This window comes from Limulus polyphemus, unplaced genomic scaffold, assembly GCF_000517525.1.
Source record: "Limulus polyphemus unplaced genomic scaffold, Limulus_polyphemus-2.1.2 Scaffold3796, whole genome shotgun sequence".
In the NCBI taxonomy this organism is placed as follows: Eukaryota; Metazoa; Arthropoda; class Merostomata; order Xiphosura; family Limulidae; genus Limulus; species Limulus polyphemus.
In genome coordinates, this window is record NW_013669406.1 from 75356 (window position 1) to 95796 (window position 20441).

Below are 20441 nucleotides of genomic sequence, written 5' to 3' on the forward strand. Positions count from 1 at the left end.
AGCACTTCAGTGTTAATTAAAAACTTTTATTACTTTTTGACAAGTGGAAAACAGCATGTTAATGTTCAATGAAAAACTATATTTACAATTTACACTGCACATTGTTTCCCTTTACGAGTGCAAAGTAATTTTCATGATAAGATTAAAAATAATTTTCTTCATCTGAAAACTTTCAAATATCATTTACATAACCCCTAAAACCTACTAAATAAATATCAAATGTTTTTTTTTTCAGAAAAACTTTATATTTTATCTGTTATTTTCTTTTCCTAATTCTATACAAGGTCAGTTGATTTGACCAACTTCATAACCACCATAAAAATTAGGAAATAATTATTAAATTTTCCCCATTTTCTTTCTAGAATGACTGCAAATTGTAACAGAAAACCACAATTGTTTAACCTAAATAGCTTAAAGCTTGTAACAGTATACATCTATTTATACTTAAATTTTTTTGTTTTATTGCCTTTTGAACCATGTCAAATTACTATTTGTGCCATATAAATTGAAAATCATGTGGCAAACATGCAGCTCACCTTATGTTATCAAATTACATAATGCAAGGACTACTTGCGAGCTTAACTAATAAAACAATATTATTATTAATATTATTGTTGTTTTTGTTTGTTACTAAGCAAAAAGCTACATAATCTATAATCTGTGCCCTTCCCACCACAGATGTCAAAACCCAGTTTCTTGAGGCACAAGTCCACAGACATACCACCAAGTCACTGGGAGGCATTAATATTATTATTTATTTTACTTTACCTAACCTAAAAAGTTTAAAGTTTTACATTTCAGTTACTTTTATAATAGTAAATAAAGAATACACATGAAAAAAAGGAAATGAAGTACTTGGATCTTTTTTGTTTTTGCTCTTGACTGTCAATGAAACTTATTATACTATTTTTTTTATATTACTTGTACTACTGCATTAAATATTTTTCTATTTAATAAAATAATGCACCAAGGAATATAGAATAATAACATGCAAAAAGAAAACATTGATCCATAACTATCACAATTTTCTGGCTTTCTAAGTGTGCGACAGAAGCCATAATAATTCAGTTAAAATTGTTGATGTGTTTCCTGTGGGAATAAAGTTTGAACTGGAAGGAAAATAGACAATTCTCTGTACAGACAACAATATAATATGTCATTTGATAGAGAAAAGCTTTGGCTTTCTATTGGTTATAAATAATAGTCTTAAATGTAAGAGAGAACTATTGGCAAGTTCTGAAAGATGATGTGACAGGTAGGTGTAAAAAAGAGGGGTCTAGTTTTCTATTTTATTGCTCTGTAACTAAATAAGATTGGAGGCTATGTAGGTTATACTTTGCCTGAATGATGAAAACATTATAATCAGTAACTTACATTAAATTTTGCACTTCTTAGATTGGTGGTAAAAAAAAAAAATTAGAGAAGAAGGAAGACACAGATAACAAATGTTACAGTTCTCATACTATGGGAAATTTAATTTCTTTAAATATTTCTATATAAAATTAAGAACTTATAAGTTAAATAATACTAAACTTTGATAATAAAGTAGTTTAATTAAATTTTGAATGTAACTCTGTGAAAAGTTGTGACAAGCAAACTTTGACCTACCCGAGGTGAAAGGATTAATCATATGGTACTTTATTGCTCTGTAGCTAAATAAGACTGACAGCTATGTAGATTATGCTTTGCCTGAATGATGGAAACATTATAATCAGTAATTTACATTAAATTTTGTACTTCTCAGAGGGGTGGTAAAAAACTTTGATCACCCGAGGTGAAAGGATTAATCATATGATATTTTATTGCTCTGTAACTAAATAAGATTGAAGGCTATGTAGATTATGTTTATGGGACCCAGGAGTTGGGGTTAAGTAGAACTCTTCTACCCCACAATAATTAGTCTAAAGAACTTGAGAATAAAGATGTGGAGCAGAAGATGATCCTGCTCAAAGCTTTATCCCCACGTGATGAATTTGAAGGCTACTAATTTCTGGTTTCTAAAAGCATCTGCAATAATCTGAATATCAGGTGAGGGTGGTAGAAATAAGAATTCCTGAACTGTATCTTCTAACATGACACTAGCACCCTCAGGTGTAACATAAATTTAAAACAGAACATACTTGAAAAAAATATGTTATATCAGAACAGTGGAAGTTTCATCAAGATTAATGGTAGCTGACAAATTCAGTTCTTCATGTAATGAAGGAGAACAGGCCTATGGAAGAGAAAGGTTTTATTAAAAATTGTTAGAAAAGTGAGTATCACAATGCAAGTGTCCAAGTGATCATGAAACCCACCCAGGACTTCAACAGACTATTCTCCATGAAAGACCCAGATAATGGCTGACAATTCAGCCACAAGGTCTTCTTGCACACTAGAAGTACACGGTGTGAGTAATGTCTTCAAAGAAATCCAAATATCTGTAGAAGCACTGGAATCAGAGTTAATTTTGACTTCATAATTCAAAACAAGGTTATCAGCATGATTGTTAAAAAAAAATAAACTTTTGGCAGGAAAGTAGGTCTTATGTATGTATGTATGCAACAAGTCATATGGAATGTGTAAGAGTGAAGAATTCTGGATAAATTGATGTTTGCATCAAGCACATTCATCATTTGAAGTCACATCATTGTTGACAGCAGGAAAGCAACACACAAAAAATCAAAGGTTTCAGTATATCAGAGGCAAGTCTAACTAATTAGAATATAATCTTACTGCAAAAGACACATTCAATGAAGAAAAGCAAATTACAATGGTGAAATGTATCTAAAGCAGATTCAAAAGGTTAAGTATGTCATATTGCAAATCATGTGACAAATACAGCCAACATAAGGCCATGGCAGAACAGCTTATATCAGAAATATATTTGAACTTCTTTGGTGTTTTGTAGGTAGTGTGTCACAGAAAATTGATCACTTTTTGGGAAGGATATGTAATAGCCCTTTCTGAAATAAAATATTCATACACTCAGCTCATAAAGATGTGTACAGATCAGGGAATTAGAAGTTCAAAGACAGGGATATCTCTCATACTTAATAAGCACTGGAAAGTAAAGGAATATGGATGAATTTGGGGACTAGGACCTACCAGAAAAAGACCTACAACAAACTGCACCCCAACCATGATAAGCAAAGTGCAGCATCTTATAACAAGTGAGAATCTATGAACACAAAGGTCAGTAATATAAGCCAACAGCATGCTCAGGCAACAACACACAACATAATTAAGGAGGATATGCAACAGGCAATTAGATACAAGTGACTGTACACAAATTACTTCACATTCATTCAATCACTGAGTATCTCAAGTAGCTGGAGAAGAAATGGGTATTCATACTATTCCATATGAAGACAAACTGTCAAGTTGCCATACACAAAAACTATGTATTTCTGTGCAATCAAACTGTTAAAACAAGTGCTTGAAAACTATTATTCTCATATAATAAGTGGATTATGGAAAGCCTGAAAGGAGTGATGTAGCTTGGTTATTAAATCTTCATGGACCCTTTTGCAGTGAAAACTGCATAGCAGGGCTATTATCAAAATGCATGGTCATCAGATATAGCACAAGTAAAGAAACAGCTTTTCAAAAAAATGAAGTAAATGTAGGGACAGCTAATATCAATCCTTCAAAAACATTGCAAACAAGATAATAGGGATGGCATTTGCATCATCAATACATAATAGCACAAGCAAGAGTTAACATATAGAAAAATATACATAACTATTCAGTTACAATAGAGTTTAATTTATCCTATTTCTGCTTGTTAACATTCTACTACACTGTGTGCCTGTGCTATTATGTAGGGATGATTGCATTGTTTTTGAAGGATTGATATTAGCCAACCCTACATTTACTTCCTTTTTTGAAAAGTTTTTCTTTACTTGTTTTTTAATGCAGTATTTGAATAGACATAGGAAGGTTGTATTTATAACGTAGTTCTAAATGCAATGAGGTTCCAACTGTAATACCTAGTTTATCTATTATTGGCTGATAATTCCTCTTTTACCCTGTACTTAAGCTTTTTAAAGGAGCAACAAATTTCTGTAAGAAAACTAACTTCAAAGGGTAATGCTAATATCATTAAGAATTATGATTTTTTTTAAATTACTACAAGTTATTAATAATACTTATAAAAGTGGATACTCCATTTGAAACTATGTTACCTCAGTGAAATTGGTTGAGATCATCAGTTTTGTTTTTTTGAGTTATCATGTAATAAGAAAGAAGAACAAGAAATACAAACTTTTGCAATGTTATATATAGACATTCCCAGAACCTGTAACTCAGTCATTACATTTGCTCTTTCTATTAATTATAAACATGACCAATAGCAATGTTGATGATACTCTCCTTATTTTCTGCCATACTGATCATACCCAATGCTTTCTTGACTATCTTACTTCACAACACCCCTCTATACACTTCACTCCTAACTATTTCCTTCTGGACGTTCTTGTTAATCATGATACTAACAGCTTTTCAACTTCTGTCTATTGTAAAAACACATTTACTGGCCTTTTCACTCAGTTTGACGGTTTATATCCTTCTCTTTCAAATGCAATTTTATTCTCTTGCCTACTAAATAGAGCTTACAAACTTACCTCATCCTATCTACCACTTCACAAAGAAATTACTTCCATACAAAGCGTTCTCTTTTGAAATGGCTACCCTATGCATTTCTTAGAGAAAATAACTTCCTCATTCTTAACTAATTTGTTTGCCAAACCACCTAAGATACCCACTGTACCTAAATTTCCCTTATACACCTGCTTACCATATCTCAGGAGACAGAGCTCCCTAATCACAAAACATTTGAAAAAATTATGTAACTCTAACTATCCCCAAATTGACTTGAAAGTCATTATGAAACCCAACTTCAGACTAAATAATTTTTTGTATTACAAAGATCGTTTGTCGACTGCCCATTGTTCACATCTCGTCTACTTATACATGTGCAGAGACTGTAAGGCCTCCTATATTGGTGAAACCAAACATCACCTTAAAGTACGAACATGTGAAGACATGGGCATATCTATAAAAACTGGAAGAAATGTTACAAACCCTCCCAACTCCACTATCTATCAACACAATACAGAAACAGGACATCTGATTTCTTTCTCCAAGTTTAAACTTCTCTCAACAGCTAAGCATGACAATGAACGTCTTATAAAAGAAACATTATACATAAAAAACTCTTCTCCCTTCCCTAAATAATTCAGTCTTCACTTGATTTAAACCTATTTTAATTTAATTATTTCACTTGTGTCACATTTTTCATTTTCTACTGTTATAATTTGTATATTCAAATTGTTTACTTCTAATGTATATCAAATTTCTGTTGTAATTACAAATATTGTTTGTTTTGTACCTCTAGATTGCTGATGATGGAATTTTGATGATTTCAAAATGTTTAATAAATTATTTTAAATGTTATAAAACAGCACTCTCTTACACTAAAGAAGTAGAAGCATATTTATATAAGACTGAATTGTTTGACATTAGTGTCAATGTTCTAAAACAAATGAAGTTCATTTCTACTAATCAGATGGCATCATTATGATCTTACATTTTTGGTTTCTTAACCTCCTTCAACATTGAGTAAAACACAAGTAGAGGAATTTGCTAATAGATTAATTGTTTAGCTCATTAAACAATTAGATTCAACTAATTAATTAATTAATTATTTTCACAAGAGAATAATTATTTTTTAGCTTGTTTTGAATTTTTTAAAGACATTTTAAAACTACCTTTCATTCAATATGACATACATCTTCAGGTACAATTTAAGATTAAGTTACTTTTTTAATTCTACACTGTTGTACATGAAAATGTAACAATTATGCAATGTAGTACAAAGTCAAAGCTTGGCAGACTCGAGTATGCTCTTCTCACATGCGCTATAGATATCACTCATACAAGTGATGTAAGTATCCAGTATCAAACAAAACTTTCTGCTTGTATGTGGACACATCTTCTCCTTATACAAGTTGATCAATCTATACTAAACTTGGCATGCTAACTTAGAAGTCCAAAAGCAAACTAAATTCAAATAAAACTTTCCAATATAGTAAAAAAATAAAAAAAAATATTTTAGAATAGCCCATATATCATTACACAGTAGCTATTGTAAATAGTTGAGTTTGAACAGAACTCACATAACAAAATTTCTACAAGTCAAAGATTGTAAATAAAACTTTCAGCATTTTGGCTTGTTTCCTATAATAACCAAAATATACAGTAATAAAATATCCAGCTATAATGTAGAGAATAAAGATATTGCTGTTATTTAAGTTTCCCACTCTTTTCTGATTTACGCCATTTACTTTCAGTTTATACTGGGGTTAGAATAAGAGCTTAAGCCTGAATTAAAGAAGTATTTCATAATTAAAATATTTTTTAGGAACTTTCTTGCATCTTGATGTAGAATATAGTTCTCTGCAGAAGCAAAATTCAAGATTATTATTAAATTTAATGCATTAAATGTACCAAATTCAGACAGTAGAAATCTTAACCACACCTCTACTGTGAACTGGGCTGCTTTTAACAAGAAATGACACAACTGCTTTGCCATTTCTACCAAGTTTCTTGATTTGACTTCTACCCTTCCTCACTTCTGATCCACTTTCCCTGTCTTAAAACAGGTTTCTTTGAGAATGAATGCCACTGAAAATCCTTGCTTTAATTGATAATCCATGAACAATTGAGCATTCATTACATCAATTAGTGTCATGTAAAGTTATCAGTTAATGAAAATGTTGATTAAATTTAATGTTGAAAAAATTAAGTAGCAAATTGCATACCCAGCTCTGTCCTTGGGATACGTCCAACAGATACAGTGAAAGTCTACAATTAAAAGTGAACTCTCAGTCCACAATGGACTTTCTTTTTGAAGCTCTTATAATGGACTTTAAATGTCTTATTATAAACATTATGCAGGTTATTTTAAAGAGACTACATTCCTTCATCTTTTTTCTCTGGAAAATGTGGAAAACATGTACAACTTGGTTAAAATTGAGCAAAATCTCTTGTAGGTTGACAGATGCAGCCTATGTAAAGCAAATTTTACGAAATAAAATATTTGTTTTTTGACAATAGCTACTGAAATTTAAAAAATCCAAGGACAAATACAGTAGCAGTGAGTCATTATTAGTGAGTGAACTGTTTCGTAACAGTACTGAAATTACAAAATATGCTTTATGTATTGTAGATATTTATTAGGCTTAAACTAAATTTATCACTGTTGGTTTGCAGTGACACACAGTATAATCATATAAAGAAATATTTTTTTCTTATTTACTGCATTACTGTCACTGTGATAGTATGTACAATGTTTCAAGAGTAATATTCAAGCCATTTTCAATTCAGTAATTCTAGAACACCAAAATTATAGGGTTTTTTTTGCCCACTTGATATTGTGTAGTAGAATTGGGTGATTAACTTAAATGAAATTTAAACATTTAAGTTGTTAAATACTGTTTTTGAAGCTGTGAACCAAATGTCTGCATAAAATAATGTTGAATATTACATAAATGGTGATTACAAGAGTACAAGATCAGTTATGAATTGTCTCATTTCTGCAGTTTATTCATTTGGAATTTTTTTTTTACCTTAAAAATAATTAAGTATTCATGAAACTACAATGGATTTCCTCCAAATTGTAAAGTAACACTTATGTTTATGATAGTGATACACAGAAAGTGTTACACTTTTCATTTTAAATGTAAAGCATCAGTGACTGCCTGTAAATTTACTAACATTTTTTCAGTTGCAGTTATTTTTATATCGTGAATATTATTGCAGTTCCATTTGTTTGGAGGCTGTAATTTAATGTAACATATGTTACTTTGGTAAAAAACAGTATACATGTATCAGCAAGAATAACAACTGAAACTTGCTTAAATCAGTGAATACAGAATGTAGAATTGCAGTGTAAATATAATGAACATAAAGTAGTAAAGTTTGCATTTTTTATGTGTTATCAGTTAATTTTTTATAGGTAAAAATCTAAACAATTAATAAATACACAACATTTGACATAAACTATTTTTAATGCTTTTTCTTGTTAAAAAATGTTTTGCAAAAACATTTTTTATGAGTAAATAGTGAAATTTGTACAGTGTAACAACTTTATAAAACATGATACAATTGACAATTTTAAACTAACACATCAGTTATGCTTACTCAAACTCAAGAAAAGACTTGAAGATCAAAGTAAAACCTAGGAGAAAAAGTAAAAAGTCTTAACTCTATCATTTGTTTTCATAGCAATGATAGTTACTACTGCAAATGTAGAACACTGATGCCAGAAGTTTCAATCATGATGGCATCAACAAAATCTAGAATAACTAGAATCACATCTTTAGCAGAATGCAAGACATAAAGTATTTAAATTGTACAAAAATAATTAAGCTTGAACACAAAACCAAATCAATTAAGTCATTCAGAAAATACTATTTTTTAATTCAGTTAAAGAGGAGCTCATTTGGGTTAAAAAGAAATTTGTAAAAGGTAATGTAATTAAAACACACATGACAGTAGAAACATATCACATGTACATGAGAAATTACCTGTTCATTGCAGGAGTTTGTAGGTTGTTTCTAACTCTCCGAGATGAAGAAGGGGAATTTAAATGTACCATTTCATCATCTGAATGTGTTAAGTCAATTACAACAGGTCTACTGGAAGGTTGCTTTCTACTTCTACATTTTGTAAAAGCTGGAGCACCAGAATCAGGCGATGGTCTAAAGTTGTTTCCAGCACCTTCCACTAATGGCTGAGTGTCTCCCTCAACTATTTCCTTTGTGTTAGACCTATTAGTAAACACATATTTTATAAGAACAGTTTTCTTCAATTAGCTTTAAATTACTTGATTTGAAACATCTTCAAAAATTGAAGATTAAATATTTATAAGAATATTTTTGGGTGTGTTTGTGTACAAACATATTTGCTGAAAACAGTTTTACCAGAAATTGATTAGTTAAGTTGATATGGATTATTCTCTGTTCAGAAATGCAGCTGCTAGGATACAGGAAGATGGGCAAGTATAAAACCACTTAAGCAAGGCTACAGCCATGGTTGCACTAGATATAACATTTGTAATCCTTAACAGCAGGAACTGTTTAAACTTAGAAAAAAAAAGCAAAAAAAAAGATTAAATGTTATGACATAACATATAATTTCATAAAAGTAAAAAAACACAAGCATTCAATAATTTAGTAAATATTTAAACTGTATTAATAACCATGGTTAAATGAACAGCTTAAACAACAAAAAAAACCATAAAAGTTGGTATTGTATTTGTTAGTTACATTATAATGCAGAATAACTTTTTACATGTCTAAACCTATTTAGTACATTTACTACTATTTATATTATGTATGCAGTAACAGAAACTATGAGGAGGTTAAACAAACACACTATACTTCTTGATAGCTTAAAGCCTAATACTTGTCCAAATATTTCATTAGTAAATACTATAAAACATATAACAAAATGACACAATTGTTTCTTTAAACTTTATTATGATTTATCTATACATTCAGAAATAAAATTCTGTTTATATTTATGTAGCTTAAAGAGTTTCACACTTAGTTATGAGAAACCCAGCAGACAAGAACATTCACTCAATAAGCACAATGTTATCAGAATGCTAAAATAATTGTTATCTAAGTGTGCCAACTGAGGAAACAAACAATGTTCATTCCACTACTGTAGTGCATCTTCTTGGGTGGGAAAATATCTAGCTTTACAGTAGTTTTCTACTTTGTTTTGTACCAACACAGAGCTTGGTAAAAGGACGTGATCATCACTGTACAATTTTCCAGCAGAAAGTCTAAAGTATTTCCTGTGTCACTGGTTTATAGCTACATTTGGCATTTTTCAACTGGATCTCAATTTTTATTGTTAGCTTACGTTTTTTAACAGTTATTTTTTGCACCAATAAATTTCATATGTTTATGATGTAGATCTAGAAAAGATGCATTCATTCATAAAGATACTAATTTCAAACTAATTTTGTCATTTGATGTATTATATTGTTTTTTGTAATTTTTCACTGTTACAGAGTTGGTTTCTCTTTGTATCAAATGTTGGAACACTAAGAAAATTAGAACAAATGCAACTGAAGAAATAGACACTTTGTCTTTTGATGATGGTTCAATTACTGCCATTTGAAGAGGTTTCAAGCATCAAATAACCTTTCCATACAAAACCAGCACTCACCAGGCATTTGTAGGGTTTTTACATCTGATATTTTAGCTGATATGGTCATCTAGCACTATTGTGATTGCCAAATCTTTAGTCAACTGTTCAAACATTTCTTCTGGTGCTGTTCAAGTGTTTTGCAACTTAGAAAGAACTGGAATTGTGGTAAATTCACTGACTGTTTGTTTGTTGTTGTTTTTTTGTGATGCATTTGTTGCAATAAAGATATGCTTAAAACACCCAATTCTCACACCCTGCCTTTGAACAAGCTTAGGCATGTTTTTTAGCAAAAAATATAGTTATCACATTTTTTTCATCTTTCCATGTATAAGTTCTTAAAATATCAATAGAACACTGGAAACGACAGTTTTTATTTGATTAAAGAATTATTGCAACTTAAGTGCTCTGTTTATAGTATGGCCTCCAACTTACCTTTACAGCCACTCTATTCTCCACCTTGTGTAACAAGTTCATACCTGTCATTTCTTTAAAAGGTACTCCAATTTTGTCCAGATGTAATGCACAAAGTGATGAAGTCCCTTAAACCTCATCAAATCAGAGAATGCATGTGACAAAAAATTTGCTTTCATGCTGTCAAATTCATTTACTGGAAGTATGCTTGAGTCAACATACATGTTCTGGTTATCATCCGGTTATATGCAAAGAGTTTAGGCTGTAAAATACAGCAATGAGATATGTGTATCTTGCAAAATTACGCTGAGGTAAGGAAAACATTAACAGAAAACTGTTACATTTACACTACATTTTTTGAATATGATGTAGTGTCTTGATTTAATTTCATTTAAAACTTTGCAAGATAAAAGTTATACAAAGTTTATATTCTGTTTTCATTGAAAACAATTTCAGTTAACTAACAAAAAGCACATAGAATTCTGTGCTTTCCATTATTTTCACTTAAAACAATAAGCTTTCCACTTCAATTAGTCTGACCATAAAGACACAGTGATGCAATAAATCATTAAATGTGAGAATTAACATAACTATCTATAACATAGAAGACTGATATGAGAAACAACATTGGTATATGATGTGATGTAACAAAAATGTGGAGAAAACAGTATCATTCACAAACTTCTGAAAATATATATTACAGGTTCTTTTGTGAAAATATAGATTAGTATAGGTAACAGGAGAATTGAGTATTCTAGTACTTGAAATCCTGTAGAATTTACCTTGATCAATAGAGAAAAGTTTTGAATCCAAATTTAAGGATAAATGATGTATTATGGAGCTTATTTTTTCTTTTACTAATTCTGACTGTCATGCTTTAAACATAATATAAGCATTACCGTGTTCACATCAAAAGATCTTATCCCAATTGTTTAAACCTTTAATGATGATTTCCAAAGACTTTTAAAAATCTTAATGCGAGTTTCCTCTTCATACTTTGTGTCCAGCACAGAACTTCTCATTTCCCAATTCAGAAGAAAATTAGCCATTACTGTAGTGTATAACTCTGTATTCAAAGACATCTGTTGTCAGTAAAACATTGTGTACATACTAAAAGATGGTTTTTAGTTCAGTTTGATTTAAGTTATGCATATGTTCAATAAGTGGTTATTGTCTTGTGATGTGAAATTATGTAAATAGGTACCAGGTATGATACCAAGGATTTAAAGCTCAGATTTAAAGATTTACTGCTCAGTTGCTGTAAGTACATTACTATCATACCAATTACTCTTTACTCCTATTTTAGTAACACTGGCATCGATGTTTAAAAAATTGTCCAACTATTGGTTTTTGTGGATTATCTTTAACATTTCTTTGTTCTGGATGTTTAAGTTCTAATGATTATTCACTGCAACTGTACTATTTGAGTTGTAGGATAAGTCAGGTTACCGCAACTTACATTTTGCTTTCTTCTCTTCTTCATTTGCTATAAAAATATTCCCACATGCTTGAAATATTCATTGTCAATATTACTATTTTCCTTCCAAAACCTAAGTATAAATTACATCAGCCATTGAGAGCTATTAGCAATTCAATGAAGTCCACACATATGATTCTAGCTGTGATACACAAATCACAGAAAAGAAAATTAACTTGCTACTCAGTGATGCCATGGTTCATTAGTTTTACTACGAATTGTGTGTATAACATCACAAGCACATCATTAAAATATAAAACTTGAGTCACATTTACTTCTACAAACTAATCATGTCTTAGCTCATGCTGTTTTTGGTAGTTACATTTATAAAACTTTATTGAAAGTACTCAATGTTTAGAGTCCCAACCCTAAATAAAAAAAATTGTCAAAATAAGCTGTGATATCAATTATTCTGAAAATAATATGCTTTTACTGAAATTATATCACTCATTATGAATCATTTAGAATTTTACACAAATCTCTGACAATTACATTCAAAGTTTGAATGACTCCTTGGATCATTCATTAAAAAATATGTCCATTTAGCTTAACATTTCATGCAAACTTCTTACCCAGAAGGCTGTAAAGATTCTATGCTAACAACTTCAACACTATTCACTTCTTCATCTAACTGAACATTCTGAGCTGCTGGCCAATCTCTCAATCCTTGTCCGTCTCTTTTGTTGGTATTCTGTAAAGTTACATTAGCTTTGTCCACACTATCAGAAGTTCCACCTATTTAAAAAATAAATAACGATTAAAACAATTTTCTGTTTTAGCTTAGGATGCATTGTAATGTGGAGATACCACTGGGCAAACTTATTTAATGAAAAACTAAACTCTTGGCATTAGGATATTTGTGAATAAACGTACTAAAGAGCACTGTTATGATGCCACTAAAGCACAATATTTCTAACTTGACAAGAATCATTTATAAACTTCAATAATTTCTCAGTGATACTTAATTACTTCACTTTTTATTTTTCTTCTTTTGTAAGGTGTGTATATGTGATAAATATAAATGATTAAGAAAATTAAACAAATGCTAAAGGTCTTTCCCATTCTTTAATTTAACAAAACATGACTGTAGTATATTTTGATGTATATAAATAATAACTAATTATAAAAAAAAATTCATTAACTTGAACAAATTATTCAAGGCACAATAATTATAAAAAAAACAAATTTCCTACTTGTAAATCTAAAAATAATTTTCTATTTTCTCGAGTATTTAAGTCTTCACTACATATCTCGGATACATGTTACATTATCTTACATATTTTAATCATTTTTAAATTTCAATAATGTACTTAACTCTGATCTAATATATTTTATTTTACAATGTAATTTTAATACTATTACTGTCCAATTGTATACATAATAGTATTTTAACATTTTGATTAGTTAAGTAACTTTATATAAAGTCATTGTACAATAATACAAAACTTGAAATTAACCAAGATGGAGAGGGGGAACAAAAATGCTTAAGAGGAATTATTTCCAAGGGAAAAGTTGTCTAATCATACTTCAATTAATTTCTGATGCAAATGGAAAGGTTTTCATTTTAGTGGAGTTCAGTTAGTTCCAAAGATGTAATTATCTAAAACACACTGGAACATTTTGTGTATATATAACCAGCTTGTTATTATAAAACAGCTCAAAATATAAAGCATATGTGATTCAGATTAAAGAACAAGTCACATTACACCATGACCAACAGAGTACTTAAATTTTAAACTATATCAACTCTTATCAACCCAGCTTAACTGATAACAGGAAGTGTCATCCCAGTGAGTTTTAAAGGTATATAGTTGTGAAAAACAGCATTGATGGATGAGAAGGTAGGTACAATGGTGTGTAGAAACCATTCATCAAACTGATTCCCCAAACTATTTTGGAATACAAAGGTTTGTGTATAAAATAGGTAATCACATTTTGTTAACAAAACTAAAAAAAATATAGTCTGAAACAAACAAACTTTTTTGCTATTCCATAATTCAGAAGCCATATTTTGTAGATAAAAAACTAGAAAACTGAGATACTTATGAATACATTTGGTAGCTTTCTCTCTTAAGAATCTTAGCTCTGCATACACACAATTCCTTTTCAATAATTCATAAGTATTGTAATCTACCTAAATGTATTACATTAAAGTGTATGGGTATTTATAAGAAATACTACTTTCTCATGTAACCACTTTCCATATGTTCACTTTAAGATCTTACACAAACATTTAAAATTTTAGCAAGGTTTGATGTTAATATTTTTAGATAACTTGTCCAGCCAGGTAAGTGGATGCCAATTTTTAACTGTCAAACTATATCATGTACTTGGCTTATAGTGATGGCAAAAATATATTAACATATTACTTTGATACATTTATTCTGAACTAATATTTCAATCAGTGAATAAATTATTTGGAAACAGAAGCATTTGTTAAAATTCCAATGAATTAAAAGTCTGCAAAAACAATTTCTAATAATCTGAATTAATTATCTACTGTTAATTTAAATGCTAATCAAACAACATGCTGATAACAAATGCACTTACTCAAAAGTCGATAGCTTACACGATGAGCAGAGTGACAGGCAAATGGATTAATACAAATATACAGTATCAGATGTATTGAATTTATAAATGACTTTTAATCAGTATCCTGTATTGAAACATAGTATAGTATAAAAGAATGTAACTACTGTTCTACAAGTATAAAATAATTATAAGAAAAGTATATTAACTACTTAAATTAACTCTGGGATCCTAAAAATCATATAACACCATAAAGATCTCATCAGCTTTTGTACTTTTCTTTTTTCGCCCCAGTATCTATAAAATTCCTATGATACTTGCAAGATACTTTATTTGATTACATGAAATTCCTTTATATTAATTTTACAATTGATAGATATATGAACATTTTAGTTTTGAATATGATAAAAGTGGCAACTACAGTATATACAATTCAAAATTCCAATTAATTATTAAATTAGCAAATAAGATTAGTCACTAATGTCTTATTAAAAAAAGTAGTACTGACTAATACAGATGTATTATGGTTACTGTAATAAATGTAACACTGCAACTTAGAAAGACATAAATATCCACTTTTTAAAGATGATTTGGATTTTACAAACCACACCTTGCTCGTAATAAACTGAAGAGGCTATGTCAACAAGTTCCACTTAAATTTATGTGTATAATGTGAAGTTTGAGATATTGATCTCGTAGTTTACAATTAACCATTCAACTAAATTAATAAGTTCATTAGAAAGCTTATTCACTGCAATGTAATTATCTATATTTTATGTTTTAGATGTATATACATACGGACAAGTAAAATCAGTCATTCGATAAAAAATTAATACCACATAAAATCTCAAATAGTTCCAAATTTTAAATATGCTACACATTTATACATCAATAAAAATATTTTGTTCAATAAAAATTATTTATCCAAATATTTTATAAAAATACATCTAAACAATAAAACTACAAAATTAAATTAAAGTGGTATTTTATCTTCTCTACAATTGTCTTACAATGGTATATACCTTACTATATATTTTAAGTGGATTAATTCTATGAAAAACTATTATCAGAAATAACATGAGTAGAAACAGAGAACAATAAACTTACTCTGATAAATAAAATATGCTATATTTCTTTAGAGAACAGAAAATGTGATGAACCAAATACTTTACAAGCCTTAATGTGTTCCCCATTAGAACAGTTCACCAAATAGCAAGCCAGTTTCATAATAGAGTAAATTATAATCCTGATCTACTCATCACCACTCAAAACAATACACAAAAACAACCTTATAAAATAATTGCTGGCACAATTTCATTCATTGATAATCTAAGTATTCCCCTAAAAGAAATATGGCAAAGATTAATACATAAGTACAACATAAATGTTCATAAAAGACTTGTATTCATCCAACAAACAAAAAATTAAACAAATGTTAAAAAAACTACATGATGAACCTCCATAAGCAGAAACCATATACAAAATACAATGTAACAACTGTTCCAATTTCTATATAGGTGAAACTGGATGCAAATTAAACAGTTCTAGGAAAATTACACCCCATGAAAATTGCCCCCACAACAAAATGCCAGTTAATCTATTTATTTTTTAATTCAACATAATTTTGTAGAATAAACGTACAATTATAACTACATAAAACGCTTCTTTTTTTAAAAAACACTATATGCATACATGCACATAAATTAAAACTACAGAAGATCGTAAATTCCTAGAAAATTAAAAAAATATAAAAAACTGTATTATATGCATTTGTGATAAAATATTATCATAATACATAAACAATAGAAACATACCTTGAATCACCCAAATAAACACAATTATTTGTAAGAAATGAGGCCGTTATGTGTATGATGTGAAGTTTGAGAAATTGACCTCATAGTTTACAATTAACCATTAACTAAATTAATAAGTTCATTTGAATGCTTATTCACTGCAAATAGTGAAACAGCCAAAATAAACACAATTATCTGTAAGAAATGAGGCCATTATGTATTTCTTATGAAAATACAACTCTGGTGATACCTATGCCAAGAACATTGTGATAACTATATATAATTAATCATGAACAGTAAAATCTAAGATAAATGATATATTTCACATTCATAAAATAATTGAAATAACAAGTACTTGCACAGCAGAAAGTGTAAACGTATTACTTAGGTTACAATGTGTTTCAATAAAAGTTGTGCATACAACTTTGCTGCAACATTGTGAAAACATTTTCCTCCTTTGTAAATTTTCAAAAGCATAAACCATACAAATAATATATCAAATGATGTTGTTCACATTTTAAAACATGTAAACTGTTAATGGAATTTATATATATTTTCATCATTATTGTCTAACAGTGACACAATGTTGTCACAACATATAATGCATGATGTTGTGGATTTTATCAACACAAATATTCAGGAACATTGTGTGTTAGCTGGGTTAGTGTTAAGTAATTATAAATACAATCTTTTGAATTTTGGAAGGGCAATTCTATTGGGGGCAATTTTCCCGATACCAAATTAAACGCATGAATAAAAGAACACCGAAATCCCCCTTCACATGTAAATTACCATATACAATCCAATCACTACACATTTTCACACTGCTTCTCAATTGAAACACAGACCTAACATAAACAAAAAGAAACAGCTGAAGCCTTACTAATTAAAACATATGACCTCAAAATTAATAAACATCCAGGAATATCTCTTTACCTTTTTTGACTTCTGCACACTATAAACCTATTCACATCTACATAAAAACTACATCCCTTATATTAGGTTCTATTATAATCTTAACATACTTCCTTCATAAATTGTTTAAAGGTAGAACACTTTTCACCTTCAATTTTACATATGCTCACACGTGCCTCATTTATCATACTATTAGTTTTCATAATGATATTCAAATTTAATTGTTCTGTGTTGTACTTGAAAATGATCACACTAGTGTTCAAAATGTGGCACATATTCTAACATATTAAAATTTCCAACTATCCACTGCAAGTTGTAAATATATTTAAATGAGGTGATTATCTAAAATTTACTTACCCGTGCTATGGTAATCATTGTTGGCCCTGCTGCTGGACATTATCAGTTCATGTGGCTTTTTACTGTTATGTAACTGATGTCTATTATTGTTAGACTGTGCACTTCTGCCTGGCTGAGAACTTGGAAGGGATTTGTTTACTTGTGCCGATGCTACTGAAGTGACCAAACTGACTATATCAATATCATTTTCACTTTCTGAAGAGGTATCCATGGTTAGTTCCTCAGATGATTCAGATAGATTGTGTTCTCTACCAGAGTAAATAGCTCTTCCAGTACTGTGAACAGAAAAACTTTGAACATCTCTGATAGTGTGCTTTTCTGTATTTTGTTTGTCATCAACACACACTTCTGCAACTCCATTATTCTTGTTATGATTAACAATCCTCGAAGTTTCTTTGTCAACTAGCTTCCACTGCCCCATGGTTAACTGTTGAATAGACTGTTGAACCTTACGAGGTTTTCCCTTTCTGTCTTCCTTATCTCCTTCAGTTAAAACACGCTTTCGATGTCTTGAATCAAAATGATCCAGTGTGTTTCCTGATGACTGCCTACCAGCATCTTCACACCATGCAACTTCTGTACCTCCATCTACACTGAGAACAGATGCCTCTGCTATTTGAAGTTCCATATTTGTTTACACATAATAATTCTCCAACTTGTTAACATGAAAATTTCTACAGCTGAATGAATCAATTCCCAATAACATTATGAACCATGTTAGAGTTCCCAGTTCATTTATAAATATTTATTAAACACAGTATTTTGTTCTTGTTTTTCTTCTCTCCTGTAATCTCTTCACAACAAAACAGAAAGTTGTTTGTGATATTACATTTTCAGTTCTGAAGAGTTGCAAACTAATCTGAGAAAAACCATGTCTTTCTGTAGCCTGACATCCTTTTGCCTATATTGAGTAAAACAAAAATAAAACAAAGAATATTAAATTACACATACTAGCATAAAACAAGACACAAAACCTAAAAAAAAGATACACAATGCATGCTTCAATTGACTGAAAAGTAAAAACAGATTCAATACACATTTTGTGAAATTATAAATTGTTATTACTTTATATCACCAATATATAAATAATAAGTTTCCTTATATAAAATAACAATATTTATATTTAATAAACTATGAATGGGTAAAAAAGCAACATATTTACTATTCTGACCTACTGTTACATTGAGTAAAGTTCAATCCTCTATAGGCCTAGCTGTAACTCACAAATTCTTCAAATAACATATGTATTTATCTTTAAGAAAGGGTTTTGCTTGGCTTGCTGGACAGTAACACTAGTACTCAACTTTCCCCATTTTAGAAAATAAACAATATTCAGCACACATTCAAAATTAGAAAAAAAGCTTAACCAACTTTACCTGTTTATATTTATCATTACCAATATTAAACTATTCCTAACCAAGAATCTAAACCAGAAGAATTTCTAAATTACAGTTTTATCATGCTGAATTCCCATGATTAGAATATCCTCTTGTTACTACAGACAGAGCCAAAAAATTGGCAGGAGTGCCAGCACAGACCCTAATGTGACTTAGTCATGTAATATTTGAACTTGAAAGTACACTACAAAATGTTAAAAAAAAAGATTTCTACCAAAGAAAACCTCACAGAACAATGTCCAAAAGATTCTAAAAATTTACCCAACTTACTTACTAGTCTACATCTAAATATACAATTTGAATAACCTGACAAATCAGGAAAGGAAAAAAAAACAAAAAACAATCAGATGAAATTTCCTTAACAATTATAAAAAAAATACTCTGTTACACGATGCTGCACTTTTCTTACAAAGGCAGGTATAGAACTTGTTTTGGATGGTCCTCATGTCCCAATTTGCTTCATATTTCTTTGTTTTCAAATTCCATTAAGTATAAGGGATAAATTCATTTTCGAAATACTAAGTCTCCAATCTGAACACATCTTTATCATCTGATTGTATGGATAATTTGTGTTGGAAAAAACTATTACACACTCTTCTCAACAATAAGTAATTTTCAGTAGCATTACAATTCCTATCAAATGTCAAAATGTATTTCTAATACATTCTGTTCCACCTTAACTTTATTTCAGCTGTGGTTTTTATGTGATTTGCTGATTTGTATTTTCAAAATCATTTTAATATAGCATACTCAATTCCCTATATTTTAATTCATGCTTAAAAAATGACAGATATGGAAACACACCCAAAACATTGCTATAAGAAGCAAGAAAAGATAAAACAAATACAGTATTTCCCATTTCATGAATGTAAGAAGTGACCGTTATAACACCTATGTAAAAAAGCACAAGGTATTTTCTTTTATAAGATGTTTTAACATGGTATTTTGTACATTTTTTATGTAATATTGCAAAACAGCACATCTGATCATGGACACCACAGTCCCATTCTGCAAAAGTACAATGAAGTATTGTATATACAGTTTTTTTTCCTAACAAATTAAAAATAACATGCTACTGAGTCAGAACTTATTGTAAATTTCTCACATTTATTAAAGTATGAGATACTTTAATATAATACAGTAGGATCATGGTTTATTAGGATATTTAACAATTTGTGTACATTTAACATTTTATTATATCTCAGATTAAGACCAGCAAAATGTACAATATCTTGTGAATTTGACTTCAATATTAAGCATGCATCTATAAATACTTTAAATTGGTTAACCCGATGACTACCGGTACTAACTTTCTTAGTAGGCAATGCAAGTGTGCATTTGTGAATTGAAAAAATG

General features: G+C 29.7%; 1 protein-coding gene across 1 annotated transcript in view; it reads right to left on the minus strand.

The window, feature by feature from the left end:
- Positions 1-8566: 8566 nt before the first annotated feature.
- Positions 8567-20441, minus strand: part of LOC106470059 — an 18930-nt gene continuing 7055 nt past the window's right edge. The window contains exons 2-4 of the mRNA XM_022398597.1: positions 17689-18589; positions 12667-12829; positions 8567-8813 (exon numbers count right to left, since the gene is read on the minus strand). Coding sequence (XP_022254305.1) covers positions 8567-8813; positions 12667-12829; positions 17689-18316 — 1038 coding nt within the window. The 5' untranslated portion in view covers positions 18317-18589. The remainder of the gene's footprint in view (positions 8814-12666; positions 12830-17688; positions 18590-20441) is intronic.